Source organism: Carcharodon carcharias, chromosome 8 (genome assembly GCF_017639515.1).
Source record: "Carcharodon carcharias isolate sCarCar2 chromosome 8, sCarCar2.pri, whole genome shotgun sequence".
Taxonomy (NCBI): domain Eukaryota; kingdom Metazoa; phylum Chordata; class Chondrichthyes; order Lamniformes; family Lamnidae; genus Carcharodon; species Carcharodon carcharias.
Window position 1 is genome coordinate 128,034,882 of NC_054474.1, and position 18,700 is coordinate 128,053,581.

General features: G+C 45.0%; 1 protein-coding gene across 5 annotated transcripts in view; it reads right to left on the minus strand.

Moving 5' to 3' along the window:
* paxx (PAXX non-homologous end joining factor) overlaps positions 1–18,700 on the minus strand; it is a 35,471-nt gene that overhangs the window by 2,032 nt on the left and 14,739 nt on the right. For all 5 annotated transcript variants that reach the window (XM_041192936.1, XM_041192941.1, XM_041192937.1 and 2 more), the window contains exons 5-7: positions 16,860–17,050; positions 9,597–9,665; positions 2,147–2,243 (exon numbers count right to left, since the gene is read on the minus strand). In XM_041192936.1, the coding sequence (XP_041048870.1) occupies positions 2,147–2,243; positions 9,597–9,665; positions 16,860–17,050 (357 nt within the window). The remainder of the gene's footprint in view (positions 1–2,146; positions 2,244–9,596; positions 9,666–16,859; positions 17,051–18,700) is intronic.

Sequence of the window (18,700 nt, forward strand, 5' to 3'; positions counted from 1 at the left end):
CCATCCCCACCCCCTTTCTGTTTCCCCCTTCCTTTTTTTTCCAATAAATTATAAAGATTTTCCTTTTCCCACCTATTTCCATTATAAAAAAAAACCCCACTAGAGCTATACCTTGAGTGCCCTACCATCCATTCTTAATTAGCACATTCGTTTAGATAATATCACCAACTTTAACACCTATGTGTTCTATTGTACTATTGTCGTTGACATCTTTTGATGATCTGCTTCTATCACTGCTTGTTTGTCCCTACAACCACCCCCCCCCCACATCTCTCTCTCTCTCTATCTCTCCGCCCCCCCACACATACACCTTAAACCAGCTTATATTTCAACTCTTTCTTGGACTCAAACTCAAGTTCTGTCAAAGGGTCATGAGGACTCGAAACGTCAACTCTTTTCTTCTCCGCCGATGCTGCCAGACCTGCTGAGTTTTTCCAGGTAATTCTGTTTTTGTTTTGGATTTCTGCTGCTTCTGTGCTGGAAAGCCTCCTATTGGCCCTCCAGCTCTGAGAGCACACCCGCTGTCCTTAACTAGAAGATGAAACTCACCCCCTGCCCAGTAATTGGTCAATTCGGGGAAAATCACTGCAGATGACTGTATCCCACACAGTGCATTGTTGTGACCCCTATTTGACCCCATTGTTGGGGTTCTGGCCAAAGGGTAAAATCCTGTACCAAGTCTTTTCTTTCCCATTCTACTAGCAAAGTATATAGACGGCCAATTCTTAGCCTAGCAGGAGCTGAAAGCCTCAGGGGCCAGGTACTAAGGAAAAGGGTTATGAAGGCAAACCATCATGTGAGATGCCCTCTCTTTAGATAGACTGAAAGGTAACATCAGCTGCCATCACTAATTTTTCTTAGTACATTCTTTCATTCTTCTCTTCACTTGACATCATGAGCAATCTTCTGGGCCGTTCCGTGAACCAGAAAATATTCCTTAAATGGCGAAGAACCTTTTAAGTGTCATTGGTCTGTGACACAAGTTTTGCAACAAAAAAAGTGAGGAGTCAGCAGCACTGTGGATTAAAGACTGGCTTTTCAAATCTTGGGCTTGAGTGAAAGTCCAGCCCAGGCTGCTGTCATTAAAAGTACCAGATCCTTTGCCAAAATGCCTTTTTTTCAGTCTACCAGTGGGGTTGAGCCTACATTACAAATTGGAAGGCTCATCTGACTAACCAGGCTGATCAGAGTATGATAGCTTAATGGTTAACTTACTAGACTAACAACCCAAGGATTGTGTGTTCAAATCCCTCCCTGGCAAGTTGTGAAATTAAACTCAAGATGACATGAGAAAACTGTCAGGACTGTAATTAAAAACCCAACTAATTCAACAAATGCCCAACTGGGAAGGTAACCTACCACCTCTGCCTGGTCTGGCCTACACATCACTCCAGTTCCACACCATGGGGTTGACTCTAAGTACCCTCAGGGCAGCTAGCAATGGGTAATTAATACTGTTGTTGCCAGTGTCACCTACACCAGAACAAATAAATAAAAAAGAATTGGTAATGTCACTCAATACTAGCCCAAAGATGCTCAGTTTGGGATACAACAACTTGCATTTGGATAGCATCTTTAAATTAGTGAAACATCCCAAGATGCTTTGCAGGAGCATTATCAGACAAAAAACAGTTAAGTAGCCATGGCCTTTCTCCTGCGTATCTCTGAACCTCTATCCAACCCTACAACTCTGAGATCTCTATGCTCCTCCGATTTGTGTCTTCAGCTACTCTGGACTTCCCTCCCAAGCTTCTCCATCTCTCCTTCTTTAAGACAATTCCTTAAAACCTACCTCTTTCATCAAGTTCATCTTATCTCCTTATGTGCAGTTGGGGCCAACCTTTGATTGCTAACTCTCCTGTGCAGCGGCTAGAGATGTTGCATGTTTTAGAGGCGCTATATAAATGTAAGTTGCTGTTGTGAAATGCAAGGTGACCTTCTAAAGTTGAGGTTTGGACAGAGAAGGAGGTGTTTTATTGTGCTTTTAACTGTACTATGCCTTGGGGGGGGGCACTAATACCTGCAAAAAGAAAGTAAGAGATGAACGATATGCCACTGGGACTTGGTATACACTTCACAGGAGTTGACCCAAAGGCATTGCCAGCAAAGCCTGCCACAGCATAAAATATTGAAGGAAGCAGGTTACCTCTTACTGCCTGGATTTATCAGGGACTCTCCTGCAGGCCTCTTCTTGGCCACTGGTGAAGATTCAGGTCCATTTCCCTTCCTCATGGATTCATAGTCTACAACAAAATAGCAAAGCTAATTAATCATGGAATCACAGGATGATTAAGTGTAGGAGACCATTTTGCCCTTCATTCCTGTGCTGTCTCTTTGAAAGAGTTATCCAATTAGACCCACTGTTCATCCCAATAGTCCTGCATTTTTTTCCTTTTGAAATATTTACCCATTCCTTTTTGAAAGTTGTTATTGAATCTGCTTCCATCACTATCTCAGACAGCGCGGTCCAAATCGTGACAAGTCACTGTGTAAAAAATATTACCCTCATGGCCCCTCTGGTTCTTTTGCAAATTATATTCGATCTGTGCCCCCGGAAATGACCCTTCTCCCACTGGAAACATTTCTCCATGGCCTGAATTTTGCGTTCGAGGTTGGGTGGATGCACATAAAATTACGTGAAACCGCACTGGGCGTGCGACCTGACATCATTGCACACGCCTGCAATATTGAGGTTGGCAGACACACGTGGGAGTCAGGGCCGTACCGGCTGACAATTAAAGGACCAAGTAAAGTCATTAGAAAGCCTATTGAATGCGATTTTACATTGCCTGTGCAATTTTTAGTTCAACGCAATGACAAAACAGGAGGGCGGAATTCACGTTTTAATCATTTCCTCACCCACGGGTGGGATAAATGGCCCCCGGAGCAGCAGCACTTTCTCTGTCATTGCCAATCCTTTGCTGTGTGAGTACAGAGCTGTCTCAGAGTTCCTTGGCTTCTTGTTTGATTGTCAAGTCTGCCTTTCAACAGCTCAGGGCCTCATCTTCCCTGGAAGGGTCCCCTGAGTATTGCAGCACAATGTTCCTTCATTTTCAAGGCACTGCTCCTCTGCATCCCATCAAATGGGGAGAGTGTATTCCACTGGTGGAACCTCCTCTGAAGAGGAAGGAGGAGAGGAGGAGGAGAGGTGAGAGAGGAGGCCAGGTGCAGGTGGCCAGCGTCCCAGGGACAGAGCTTTAAGAGGAGAGGCACGGGTTCAGTCAATGCAGGGCCAGCAGGGAGGCCAAGGCGGGAGGGCATGCCGAAGACACCACTACGCAGCGTCTAGAGTGTTCAGGCAGTGCTCCAACTACCTCCAGATGTCTGAGATCTAGTGCTGCTGCAGACATTCCCTCTCCAGGGACAAAGTGACAGCAATATGTCACATGATAGGTCCAGAAATCACCTTTGACTGAGTGGGTGGATGCCCCATGCCATTGACTTTGAAGGTCACAGTGCCCCCCAACTTCTATGTCTCTGGAAATTTTCAGGGCTCAATGGGAGGGTCTGTGCGGCATTTCTCAATCAGCTGCACACAGTTGTGTCAAGCCCGTGGCTGATGCTATCTTTAGACATGTCCCCATGTTCATCCACTTCCGGACAGATGAGACAAGCCAGACAGAGAGAGCACGCAGCCATCAAGTCACCAGCAGGTGAGCCTGGAGCTTTCATAAACAGAAAGAGATTCCACTCAATGAATGTTCAGATCGTCTGTGACCACAGGACACTGATTCTCTAAGTTTGTGCCCGTTATCCTGGAACATGATGCTTATATCTTGCGGGCACTCAGGGGTACTAAGGCTGTTCATGGCTCCTGCATGAGTGGATGGATGGCTCCTGGGTGACAAAGGCTATCCCATGAAGAGGTGGCTGATGACCCCACTCAGTCACCCAAGAACTGAGGCCGAGGAAAGATACAACAAGAGTCATTTCTCCAAAGGGCAGTGGTGGAGAGGACCATTGGGCTGCTGAAGACGTGCTTCAGATGCCTGGACTGGTCAGGGGGAGCACTGCCGTATCCTCCAGAGCTTGTGCCCCTCACAGCTGTCAGGTGCTGCAGCCCGCACAACCTGGCTCTGGCAAGGGGGGACCAATGGTGGCTGATAAAAGCGAGGCAGCTCCACAGACCAGGGAGGATGACTCGAGTGATGGCTCAGAGGAAGAGCCTGAGGAGGTGCAGGGTGAGGACCTCGAGGCAAAGGACATAAACTCTCATGGAGGCAGGGACACCAGGGATGATTTGATCTAGCGAACCTTCAGCTAGTCACCTTGTCAAGCCAATGGCAGTGACTCCTTTGCTAACAATCATTAAATGAGAAGCCAACCCAGTACGTCAGCATCACACAACGCCGTACTTTTACAAACCTGTGCTACATCTGGCACCTATTGAAATCATCCAGCCAATTCAGCCCATTTAAGTCAAATAAATGTTTACGTTACCTCACCTGAACAAAGAACAAAGTACCCAATACAAGAGCCAAAATAATTAACGCAAATAATGTCACCCGTGGCACACCGCTGTTGTGCTTAAGGTGCCTTCAACTTATGTCTGTGGGCGCTGCATCTTGGTGCCCCCCACCTCCCTGATAGTGGCGCTGGAGGTAGCTGCTGACTCTGCTGCCCTGGTGGCCCTGATGACCTTGGCAGTCGTCCTCTGAGCAGGCTCGTCCTGGGAGGGTGCATCCAGCGCCAAGGCTGGGCACATGTCAGTCGTTGCAGCTCGGCTACTGGCAGAGGGGGGAGGAGCTGGTGCTCTCGTCCAGAGTGCCCTGAGAGAAGCCCATAGAGATGACATGCAGCTTGTCTGCCAGCGTGAGGTGCGTTTGCACCTCCCTGCTCACCATTAATGGACGAGGACCTAGCTGGGAGACTGGGTGCATCATCCATCCCTCACACTGACAGTGACTTCATGAGATCATTGCCAGTGTGAGGGCTTGAGTCTGCCTCTCCATGAGAGTCGCCACTCTCTCCATGGAGGAGGCTGTGCGCTCGGCAGAGTACCCACCTGACTTGCTCCCCGCCTTCCATGACCACCAGGTGCTGAGGCCATGACTCAGGACACTTCTTGAATAGCTTCCAGACAGCTCCCTCAGCCTCCCCCAACAATTCCTGGCAGCCTTTAGGGAGCTGCCTCTTCTGTTTTTGACCATCCCATCGGGTCCCCATTGGACCTGGTACCCGACGTGTTCCCAACCTCGTGCACAGGAGAAACAACCAGCAGTTGTGTTTCATGCTGGATGGGTCTGAACTTACCTGATCAAAATCCTTCAGGACTTTGAATGTTTCTATCAAATCTTCTCTTAGCCCTCTCTGCTGTAAGGAGGACACCCCCCCAGCTTCTTTAATCTCGCCATGTAACTGAAATCTTTTACCCCTGTTCCCGCTCTAGCAAATCTCCTCGGCTCTCTCTCTAAGGCCTTAACATTCTTATTAAAACGTGGCGCCCAGAACTGACCACAATGCTCCAGCAGGGGCCTGAGCTGTCTTTTAGAAAGATTTAGTTCATCTCCTTTCTTTAGTCCTCTATCTCTCCATTGATAAAGTCAAAGATCTCGTCTGCCTTTTTACCAGCCTTTCTTTGAAAACACATGTCTGTGCACTTCCAGGTTTCTCTTTTCCTGCACCCTATTTAAAATGATGCCATTTCATTTATAACAAAAACATAAATACCTAGAAAAACTCAGCAAGTCTGACAGCATCTGTGGAGAGGGATACGGTTAATGTTCCCTCTTCCTCAGAACTAAGACATATAGAAATGAGATGAAATATAAGCTGGTAGGAGGAGATGGGACAAGAGAGCTCGATAGGGGGCCAGTTATAGGTGGAGGTAAAGAAGAGACTGCCAAAGATGTCATAGACAAAAGGACAAAGGGGTGTTGACGGTGGTGATATTATCTAAAGGATGTGTTAATGGGGACATTAAGGGAAGCAAGCTAGTGGCAGATGGCCCTATGCAGGTAGGGTGGGTGGGGAAGGGAACGAAATGGGCTAAAAGGTGGAGATGAAACAATAGATCGAAATAAATTTAAAAATAGGTGGGAAAAGAAAAAAATATAAATTATTGGAAAAGGGGGGATCAGAAAGGGGGTGGGGATGGAGGAGACAGTTCATGATCTGAAATTGTTGAACTCAATATTGAGTCCGGAAGACTGTAAAGTACCTAGTTGGAAGATGAGGTGCTGTTCCTCCAGTTTGCGTTGAGTTTCACTGGAACAATGCAACAGGCCAAGGACGGACATGTGGACATGAAAGCAGGGTGGTGTGTTGAAATGGCAAGCGACAGGGAGGTCATGCTTGTGGACAGACTGAAGGTGTTCCGCAAAGCAGTCACCCAGTCTGCGTTTGGTCTCTCCAAAGTAGAGGAGACTGCATTGGGAGCAGTGAATGCAGTAGACTAAATTGAGGGAAGTACAAATCAAATGTGCTTCACTTGAAAGGAGTGTTTGGGTCCATGGACGGTGAGGAGGGGGGAAGTAAAGGGGCAGGTGTTGCACCTTCTGCGGTTGCATGGGAAGGTGCCGTTGGAAGGGATTGAGTTATACAGAGTGATGGAGGAGTGGACCAGGGTGTCCCGGAGGGAACAATCCCTGCAGAAAGCCACAAGGGAGGTGAAGGGAAGATGTATTTGGTGGTGGCATCGTGCTGGAGTTGGTGGAAATGGTGGAGGATGATCTTTTGAACGCAGAAGCTGGTGGGGTGATAAGTGAGGACAAGGGGGACTCTATCATGGAGAGGAAGGTGTGAGGGCGGATGCGCGGGAGATGGGCCGTACGTGGTTGAGGGGCCTATCAACCACCATGGGTGGAAAACCTCGCTTAAGGAAGAAGGAAAACATGTCAGAGGAACTGTTTTGGAAAGTGGCATCATCAGAACAGATGCGACGGAGGCGAAGGAACTGAGAGAATGGGATGGAGTCCTTAAAGGAAGCAGGGTGTGAGGAGATGTAGTCGAGGTAGTTGTGGGAGTCGGTAGGCCATTTCATTTATATTGCCTCTCCTCATCATTCCTACAAATATGTATCACTTTACACGCCTTAGTCTTAAATTTCATCCACCCTGGGCTGAATTTTCGCTACTGAAGCAGGGGCGAAGGTGCAGGATGGAGTTATATCTGGCAACCTCAGAAGCAGATCGGAGATGGCCACAGGCACAGCTGAGTGCCGAGGCAGGGCTATTCAAAAGGCCCACCTGGGTTTTCTTGGACTTCTTCACAGTTGTTTGCTTATATTTTAGACCCTCTAATCCTCACCCTTCACATCCCCACCCACTCTGCATGCCATCTCATGCCCTGCACTCACCTGCCGTGGCCCCTCATACTCTCTATACCAACTCATGACACTTCTAAGACTATTCTCCCAGTATACACTCTGTAAATAACCAATGAACTCTAAAGTAACAATGGCATGTGTGGAGCTGCTTAAAAAAACACACATTCATAATTTTCTTTAAAGAAAACTGCTATTGCTACAGCCTCATAAAAGTCACAATTAACTTGATCTTTAAAGTACCAATAACAGAAGCTAAATGCACTTGACATCTCCACATTTTGTGCAAATAAAGATACTGACAAAAGAGACCACAGGGAAAAATAGTTCCTGGTAACAATATCAAGCTGCCAATCAGGCAAGGTTTTCCCTTCTCCCCAACTGTTTCAATATCATGGTAATCCTTTTAAGGGAGTATGGGCTCCCAGCCAAGCCTCATTATGTATGCTTGACCAAGAGCCCAAACTGCCATACATGCAAACTTTCAACACTAGCAATGTTCTGCTATGCATAAGGAATATTAATTCCTCTATCTCCCCACTCTGAACTGTGAGAACCAGAGTCAAATAGACCTAGAAGAACACAGCATTTGATTCCCCTTCTGGGCCGTGCTGCCCGATCTCAGCGTACAACAAAAGGGATCCAAACAACTGGTCTATTAGAGAGTATGTACATGCTTTCTTTCTCAATTCATTCACGAGACTTGGGCATTGTTGCCAAGGCCAGCATGAACTGCCCTCCCTAATTGTGTTTGAGAAGGCAGCAGTTTGCCACTTCTGTGAATGGCTACAAGGATTGTTAAGAGTCAACCACATCGCTGTGGGTCTGGAGTGGCACATAGGGCAGACCAGGTAAAGATGACAGATTTCCTTTCCTAAACTACGCTGACAAACCAAATAGGTTTTTACAACAATCCAGCCATTTAAACTGGCGTTTTAACTCTTGGTTCATTTAATGAACTGAATTTAAATTACCCAGCTGCCATGATGGGATTTCAACTCATGAACCAAGATGATTAGTCCAAGCTGCTGGGTTACTGGTCTGGTAACATGACCATTATGCTATTGTACCCAACATACATGCACGAGTGTGCAAATGTATGTGTGGTGAGGACCTCCAGTAAAGCTGTCTGCTGACATTAGGAACCGCATTTTGCTGTGGACTTCAGGTCCCTAACGTCAGGGCCAAAGGGTGGGGGTTGGGGGGATAGGGGGGTTAGTCCATATTTGCTGGCAGTGAGAGTAGTGATGCAATCGTCTGGGAGGCAACCTCCTAATTGGCTGCCTCTGCGTTTGGCAGGCTCTCAATGCTGCCAACACAATCACAGGGCCAGCAGATCTGGAGCCTTGGCAGCCTCACCGGGAGAGGTGGGCGTCGCTGAGGTAGGTCAGGCACCACAAAAATGAAACAACGTCGAGGCACGCCCCGTCATTCATTAAACAACTGGAATCTTGACTGCTAAGCCAAGCAGGGTAGAGGGGAAAGCAGACTAGTCTCGGTTGTGATTGCAGCCTTTGATGAATGTAGCCCCACATTGCCTCATGGAGCCTCTGGCTCCGAAGGCCCCCTAGTCTGCCACTGGAAGGCCACCTCCAAGGAGATTGAACACAATACTGAGGCAGTGCTGCACTGTCAAAGATGCTGCCCTTTGAATGAGACGTTAAATTGAGACCCTGACTTGCCATCTCGGGTGACCCCAACTGATCCTATAGAAAAAAAGAGGAACAAGCAAGATCTCCCTGGTGCCTTGGTCAATATTTATCCCTCAATTTATATCTTTAAACAGTTTATCCGGTCATTGTCACACTCCTGTTAATGGGAGCTTGCTTTGTGCAAATTGGAAGCTGTGTTTCCTATATTATAACAGTAACTACATTTAGAAAGTAGTTAATTGACTGTAAAACCCATTGGTAAGGTTGTGAAAGACACTGTATCAATGCAAGCCTTTCTCTTTATTTTGAATCAAGGATTACCCATTGACCACTTAGACAAGTTGCTATTGGGCAAGCTATTGCTTGCAGAGCCCTTCTTCAGAGAGAATGAACATTTTCGGGGGAGTCAGTGAAAAATATAATTTTGAATCAAATCATGGCAAATGGCAGAGTGGGAACCATAGAGAAAACCTTGGACATTTATTCAGGCCCAGAGAGGTTTTTGCCTGTCTATTTACTTTCAGCTCAGGTCAATCATGGAGGCAGTGTGGTTGAAGGAAGCCAGTAAAAGAGAAAAGTAGTGACAGGCTCTTACATAAGACCAGAAAATGCAAGGAATACACAGCAATGTGTTTAGCACCTATAAAGATCCTGTATCAGAGCTTCATGACTAGTCTTACCTGATAGAAACATCCTTTGTGTTCTCTGCATCGTCTTTTCAAGGTTTAAAGCGTTGCTTTCTTCAGATGCTGCGGGGGAGAGATACAGCACTGAGCTATATGTTTAATTATTCATCACTTTAACATTAAAGAATGCCATTTATCATTCACATAACAGTCGTTAATAACATTGCCTCACAGTTCTGATTACTCGAACCAGCCACAAGGATGAGTTGGTAACAGAGTAAAGCAGCCAGCTCATTATGAAAAATAAAAGCAAAGTACTGCAGGTACTGGAAATCTGAAATGAAAACAGAAAATAATGCAAAAGCAGGTCTGGCAGCATCTGCAGACAGAGAAACAGAGTTAACGTTTTGAGTCCGTATGAAGAAGAGTCATTGGACTCAAAACGTTAACTCTGTTTCTCTCTCCACCGATGCTGCCAGGCCTGCTGAGTTTTCCATTATTTTGTTTTTATTTCAGCTCCATATGAAATAAGGTTAACGCACGTGGTGCTGCTCTGCATCTCTTCAGGGGTCAGCATGATTCAGTGGGCAGCACCTACACCCCAGAGTCAGAAGGTCGCGGGCTCGAGGCTCAATCTTGGTTGACACTGCAGTGCAGTACTGAAGAACATAATAGGAGCAGGAGTAGAACATTTAGCCCTTTGAGCCTGCTCCGTCATTCAATAAGATCATGGCTGATCTTCTGCCTCATCTCCACTTTCCTGCCCGCTCACCATATCCCTTGATTCCCTGAGAGATCAAAAGTCTATCTGTTCCAGCCTTGTATATACTCAACGATATAGCATTTTCTGGGGTAGCAAATTCCAAAGATTCACAACCCTCTGATTGAAAAGATTTCTTTTCATCTCTAAGTGATCAGCCCTTTATCCTGAGACTGCCGCCATGTTCTAGATTCCCCAGCCAGTGGAACCAACCTCTCTGTGTCTACCCTGTCAAGTCCGTTTAGAAGCTTGTACATTTAAATCAGATCACCTCGCATTCTTCTACAGACCTAAGAATATAGGCCCAATTTACTCAGCCTCTCATCATAAGTCAACCCTCTCACCCCAGGGGCCAATCTGGTGAGCCTCCACTTTACTGCAATCAATGCAAGCATCCTATTCCTCCCTCAGGTACCATGCCCTAAGTGGGCATTGGCAACCATGGACTTCCATTCGATTGGTCCATGATTATTTTTGGCAAAAGTACTGCTGTGGTTTGTTGTTGCCTTCTGAAGTATGGCTGAGCAGGAAACTCTCCTGCTCTTACCACCTGCCATCAGGTATATTCGAAGGAGTTATAGGCTGATAATCATCCTGCTTAGCCACATTATATACACACCTTCCATGGCCATCAAGCCCTGAAGTGGGACTCGAACGCAGAGTTTCTGGCCCAGAGGTAGGGATGTTACTGCTGCACCACAAGACTCCCCATTGCAAATATATACTTCCATTAATATGGAGACCAAAACTGCACATACTGTTCCAGAGGTGATCTCACCAAAGGCCTGTACAATTGTAGCAGGACATCTTTATTTTTGTACAATAAGGGACACCACACCATTGCCTATCTAATTACTTGCTGTACCTGCATACTAATTCAATGGGTTGAATTTTGTTTGGAGGCTGCAGGCCTCGGCGACACCACCAGAAGCGGGTGCCGCTTCTGCTCGAGGGTCATACAGCCAGTCAAATGGCAGCGGGTCAACCAACTCACGGGAGTCAAGGGATCCATAAAATTCAAGAGTGGAAGCAGTCAACGAGGCGCTGATAGCAGTGGCAGCTGATTGAACAGCAGGTTCTTCTGCTACATTTAAAAGGCCGTCAGTCTTGCCTGCACTGTTGCGTTGTTTTAAAGGATTGCTTGACATAGAGTGCTGAAGATGCCGGCGGAGCTGACCGGGACCCTGCTGTCACGGTAGCAGAGGGAAGGCACCAGGTGACCCATGGTTTAGTGATGTCTCCCTCCAGAGTCTCCTCTGGGCTGCAAAGGTAAGGCAGGAAGTCCCCTTCCCAAGGGACGGGAAGTAGACATTGTCCTGCCTGGCCAAGCAAGCCTGGATGGATCAATGGGTTACACCTCATGCAAAATTTGGAAATAACGTCATGAGGTCGGACTTCCAAGCGAATATGTACAGGCCACATTTTATGGTCTCCTGGAACCAACTGCTCTATCCGCAACCCAGTAATATTCTGATTTCTGTGCTCCTTGTACGAGTACCCCAAATCTCCCTAAGTACCAAGAGTAAAAGTTTTACACCTTTTAAAATATACTCTGCTTTTCTATTCTTATTACCAAAATGAATAACCTCACACTTCCCCACATTATACTCCATCTGCCAACTTGTTATCCATTGACTTAATCTGTCGATTTCTCTTTGCAGCCTCTTTGTGTGCTCCTCACAGGTTCCCACCAGCTTTGGTTCATCAGTGAGCTTGGATATTTTCTCATTCTCTTCATCTAAGTAATTAATATAGGTTGCAAATAGCTGAGGCACTGATCCTAGCGGCACTCCAATAGCTATAGTCTGCCAACTTGAAAATGTCCATTTATCCCTATCCTGCTTCCTCACCAATAATCAATCACCTACCTATGTTAATATATTATCACCAACTCTATAAGCTCTTCCCTTGCCATTAATCTTTTGTGTGATACCTTACTAAATGCCTTTTGGAAGTCCAAATATACTACATCTCCTGGGTCCCCTGTATCTACCCTACTCATTACAATCTCAAAGATCTCTAATAAATTTACCAAAAATTATTTCCCTTTTGTAAAACCGCGTTGACTCTGTCTGATCATACTATGATTTTCTAAGAGCATTAAGTCTTCCAGCATTTTCCCAATGTCAGACTAACTGGCCTTTAGTTCCCTGTTTTCTCTCTGCCTCCTTGAACAGCAGTGTTACATTTGCTAACTTCCAATCTGCTGGGACCATTCTAGTGATAAAATCAAAACACTGCAGATGCTGGAAATCTGAAATAAAAACAGAAAATGCTAGACAAACTCAGCAGGTCTGACAGCATTTGTGGAGAGAGAAACAGAGTCAATGTTTCGAGTCTGTATGACTCTTCAGAGCAGAGCAGCTCTGAAGAAGAGCCATGTAGACTCAAAACGTTAACTCTTTCTCTTTCCACAGATGCTGCTAGAAACAAGGGAGCTTTGGAAAATCATAACCAGTGCATCCACTATCTCTGCAGCAATCTGAGGATAACCAGGGAAAGAGTAGGGCCCATAAGGGACCAAGGGGGCAATCTATAGGTGGAGCCATAGGACATCGCTAGAGTGTTGAATGAATACTTCACATCTGTCTTCACCCAAGAAAATGAAGATGAAGGCATCGAACTCATGGAGAGATACTGCGAGGTTCTTAAGGCAAATTGGTATACGGAATGACAAGGTATTGGAGGTGTTGGCAGGTTTAAAGGTGGACAAATCTCCAGGTCCGGATGATGTGTCCCAGACTGCTGAGGGAGGCAAGGGAGGAGATCGCAGGGGCTGTGACCCAAATTTTTAATTCCTGTCTGGCCATGGGGGAGGTGAACAGCTAATGTGGTTCCGCTATTTAAGAAGGATTGTAGAGATAAGCCAGGGAACTACAGGCCAGTGAGTCTCATGTCAGTGGTAGGGAAACTATTGGAGAAATTTCTGAAGGAGAGCATCTATCTTCACTCGGAGAGGCAAGGTTTGATCAGGATAGTCAGCATGGCTTTGTCAGAGGGAGGTCATGCCTAACAAATTTGATTGAATTTTTTGAGGAGATGACCAGGTGTGTAGATGAGGGTAGTGCAGTTGATGTAGTTTATATGGATTTCAGCAAAGCCTTTGACAAGGTCCCACATGGGAGACTAATAAAGAAGGCAAATGCACATGGGATACACGGTAATTTGATAAGGTGCATTCAAAATTGGCTTAGCTGTAGGAGACAGAGGGTGATGACAGAAGGATGCTTTAGTGACTGGAAGCCAGTGTCCAGTGGCGTACCACAGGGATCTGTGCTCAGTCCCCTATTATTTTTCATTTACATAAATGACATAGATGGGGGGGTAGGATTAGTAAGTTTGCGGATGACACAATGATTGGCCAGGTGATTGTCTTGGGCTACAGGAAGAAATAGACGGGATGGTCAAATGGGCAGATAAGTGGTGGATGGAATTTACCCCTGAAAAGTGTGAGGTAATACATTTTGGAAGGAATAATTTGACAAGGAAGTATTCAATGAATGGCATGACACTAGGAAGTTCTGAGGAACAAAGGGACCTTGGCGTGTGTGTCCATAGATCTCTGAAGGCAGAGGGACATGTTAGTGGGGTGGTGAAAAAGGCATATGGGACACTTGCCTTTACCAATCGAGGCATAGATTACAAAAGTAGAGAGGTCATGTTGGAGTTGTATAGAACCTTGTTGAGGCCATAGCTGGAGTAGTGTGTGCAGCTCTAGTCGTCACATTATAGGAAGGATGTGATTGCACTGGAGGGGGTGCAGAGGAGATTCACCAGGATGTTGCCTGGGATGAAACATTTAATTTATGAAGAGAAGTTGGAGAGACTCGGTTGTTTTCATTGGAGCAGAGAAGACTGAGGGGTGACCCGATTGAGGTGTACAAGATTATGAAGGACATGGACAAGGTGGATAGGGAGCAGCTGTTCCCCTTAGTTGAAGGGTCAGTCACAAGGGGGCATAAGTTCAAGGTGAGGGACAGGAGGTCTAGGGGGGATGTGAGGAAAATTTTTTTTACCCAGAGGGTGGTGACAGTCTGGAATGCACTGCTTGGGAGGATGGTGGAGGCGGGTTGCCTCACATCCTTTAAAAAGTACCTGGATGAACACTTGACACATCATAATATTCAAGGCTATGGGCCAATTGCTGGTAAATGGGATTAGGTAGGGAGGTCAGGTGTGTCGATGCAGACTCGATGGGCCGAAGGGCCTCTTCTGCACTCTGATTCTGTAAATCTCTTTTAGGTCCCCAGGAAGTAGGGTCCTGGGGATTTGTTGGCATTTATTCTCTTAAGCTTCTCTAATACCTTTTCTCTGCTGATATTAATTCCTTTAAGTTCCTCACTCTTATTTGCTCCTTGGTTACTCTCTATTTCTGATATGTAATTTGTGCTTTCTGCTACAGAGGCAGACACAAACTATTTGTTTAATGTCTCCACCATTTCCTCATTCCTCATGGTAGTTTCTCTTGTGTTTACCTCTAAGGCCCAACGTTTACTTTAGCTACTCTATTTCTTATATATTTGCAAAAACTTTTACAATCCATTTTTATATTCCTGGGTAGTTTACCCTTGTATTCGATGTTTTCCTTTCTATCAATTTTTTGGTTGCCCTTTGCTGCTTTATAATTCTCTCTCAGTTCTCAGACTTATTGCTATTCTTTGCAACATTATAAGTCTCTTCTTTTAATCTAATGGCATCCTTAACTTCCCTAGTAAACCATGGATAGATCTTCCTTACTGAGTTTTTTTTTAATGGAACATATTTTTGTTGAATGTTTTGAATCAGCTCTTTAAATGTTTCCCATTGTTTATTTATTACCATCCCTTTTAGCCTATTTTTAGTCAATCAATCGTAGCCAGTTCTCCTCTCATACCTATGCAATTTGCTTTGTTTATGTTTAACGTTCTTGTTTTTGACTCAAGTATGTCATATAAACTTAGAAACTAAGAGCAGGATTAGGCCATTCGGCCCTTCAAGCCTGTTCTGCCATTCAATACGATCATGGCTGATCCTCTATCTCTACACCATATTCCTGCTTTCTCTCCACACCCCTTGAGGCCCCTAATATCCAAAAGATTATTGATTTCTTTCTTGAATATACTCAGTGACCTGGCCTCCACAGCATTCTGTGGTAGAGGATGCCACAGGTTGACCACCCTCTGAGTGAAGAAATTTTTCCTCATCTTAGTCCTAAATGTCCTAACCCGTATCCTGAGACTGTTGCTCACAAACGTAAAATGAAATTCAGTTCTGAGCCAAAATCCTTTCTTGCCACTGTTCTTATGTCATACTTTACTATCAGGGATACTTCTCCTTTTCCATTCTGCCTGTCTTTTGGAAATGCTGTGTACCCTGAAATATATTTTTCCCAACCTTGGTTCCCTTGTAACCATGTCTCTGAAGAGAATGTGCTGCACTGTTGGGGGTTCTGTTTTTCAGAAGAGACTTTAAACCGTGACCTCATCTGCCCTCTCATGTAGACACAGAAGATGTCAGAGAACTATTTTGGAGAAAACCAGATTAGTTCTCCCTGGTCTCCTGGAATATATTTATCTATCAATCAAAAGCACTAAAGAACAGATTAACTGGTTGGTCATTATCTCATTACTCTGGGTCTCTTCATCTAATTATTAACATAAATTGCAAATAGCTGAGGCTAAGTACTGATCTTTGTAGAACCTCACTAGTTACAGCCTGCAAACTTCAAAATGACCCATTTATTCCTGCTCTGTTTTCTGTCAACCAATCTTGAATCCATGCTGACATATCACCCCAATCCCAGGAGTCCAGATTTTGTGTAACAACCACTTACATGTCATCCTAATGAATACTTTTTGAAAATCCAAATATACCACATCTACTTGTTCGCCCTTATCCATCCTGCTAGTTGGGTCCTAAAAACACATTTGTCAAATACCATTTCCCTTTCATAAATCCATCTTGATTCTGCCCAATTGTATTATGATTTTCTTAGAATCCTGTGACCACATCCTTAATGCATTGGCTGAAAAACAATGTGGGACATCCTGAGGATGTAAAAGGAGCTATAGAAATGCAAGTTCTTCCTTTCACCTTGCTCAGCCAGGCCGCATGGCGCTGCTGAGAGGACACAAAGAAAAACTCGAGTGGAGTTCCTTCACACCTCCCACATGCTAATTGAAGTTAGTGACCGAGGCCAGGGAGCAGGACATCTGTATGTCATCTAGGCTGGTTGCAGTGCAGAGGGATTGGAAGGGGAATAAAAACTACTAACAAGAGCAATTAGGGACAAGGTTTACAACTGAATCTGTAGAAACGTCACTCCCTGAGGTTATTGGTATCATCTAGTTTATGGTGTGATCATTAGATTGAGTTTAAAATGCAAGCAAGTTTTTTTAAAAGGTTCTGAAGAGTTAAAACTTTGCTACTGACTAAACTAACTATCCCTGCACCCACTCACCCCCCAAAAAGGAAACAAGTCGAACTTTTCAAATACTTTTCTGTCCCCCCCCATCCCCTTCCCATCCACAATCTTTCCACAACCAAACCCCCCTCCGCCCCACCACTTGACTGCGTACCTTTCAGTTGCTTTTCTAGATGATGTACTTGATCCACCAGGTGAAACATGACAGACTGGATCTCCATCTTAGCCTCAGACATGGGCAGCTTGTAGAGGTCAAAGGTGAGCCCCAGGTCATCTTGGCTGAGTTTCAGTAATATTATGTTGTCCAGGACTGTGATGCTGACAGTGGCCTTCTGGAAAGCATCTCTGTGGGGACAGCAGAGTGAGCAGTAACGCTGATTGATCATAGCAAGCACTCAATGTTAACTTGAAATTCTCACTGACGTATATGACCCCACCCTTTCATTTTCCACACTGAGTTCTCTCCCTTGTTGACAGGACCTTCCAAATAAATAGAAGCTTAGTATTAAAATAAAATGTTTACTGAGACCAGAATGCTCCAGCCACACCAGATTAACTTTTATAGGAACAGAAGGAGATTTTTTGAGCTAGTTTCTCTATTTGGCTAGATCGTGCAATCCAGCGGTCACACCATAAACTAGATGATACCAATAACCTCAGGGAGTGATGTTTCTATAGATTCAATTGTAAATTTTGTCTGCAGTTGCTCTTGTTAGTAGTTTTTATTCTGCTTCCAATCCCTCTGCACTCTGACCAGCCCAGAGGATGGACAGATGTCCTGCTCCCTGGCTTCTGTTACTAACTTCAGTCAGTAGCATGTGGGAGGTGTGAAGGAACTCCACCCAAATTTTTCCTTGTGTCCACTCGGCAGCGCCATGTGGCGGTCTGGCTGAGCTGGGTGGAAGGAAGAACTTGCATTCCTATAGCTCCTTTCACATCCTCAGGACATCCAATGTGTTTTCCAGCCAATATATTAGGGATGTGGTCACAGGATTCTTAGAAAATCATAATACAATTGGGCAGAATCAACATGAAAGGGAAGTGGTATTTGACAAATGCATCTGAGATTTTTAGGATGCAACTAGCAGGATGGATAAGGGGCAACAATTAGATGTGGTATATTTGGATTTTCAAAAAGCATTTGATAAGGTGTCATGTAAGTTACGTAACCCCATGTAGCTCTATTTACCCACCTTCATTCTATATCCCTTACTCTCTGATTCAGTTGGTCCATTTTAGCTCCTAAATTGGCTCAGTAAGAGATTGAGCGACACAGCTTTGGAAGAACATAAGAAATAGGAGCAGGAGTAGACCACACGGCCCCTCAGGCCTGCTCTGCCATTCAAAATAATCAAGGCTGGTTTTGGGTTTCAACTCCACTTTCCCACCAGCTCCTCATATCCTCTGATTCTCTAGGAGAAATCTCTCCATCTCAGTCTTAAATAGATTCAATGATGGCGCATCCATAATCCTCTGGGTTAGAGAATGCCAAAGATTCACAACCCTTTATGTGAAGAAATTTCTCCTCATCTCAATCCTAAATGATAGGCTCTTTATCCTGAGATTGTGCCCCGTTGTTCTAGATTCCCCAGCCTGGGGAAACAACCTTTCAGTATCAATCTTGTCAAGCCCCTTCAGAATCTTATTTGTTTCAATGAGATCGCCTTTGGTCCTTTTAAACTCTAGAGAATGTGGACCCAATTTACTCAGCCTCTCATCACAGGGCAAACCCTTCATCCCAGGGACTAATCTAGTGAACCTCCGCTGTATACCGCCTCCAATGCAAGTCCTTATGATGTGGCAGATGATGTGTGCCAGGTGCATCAAATCTGCAAGGGAAAATTGGCCACGCTATCACAATGGTTTTGCAATTGCATTTATTATGAGAAGATATGTGCACCAGATTGAGAAGTAATGAGTCCACTAAGACCTTTAGAGATTTTAAAAATTAAATTAAAATATTTATTAACAAAAGAAAAGATTTCAAGTACATAT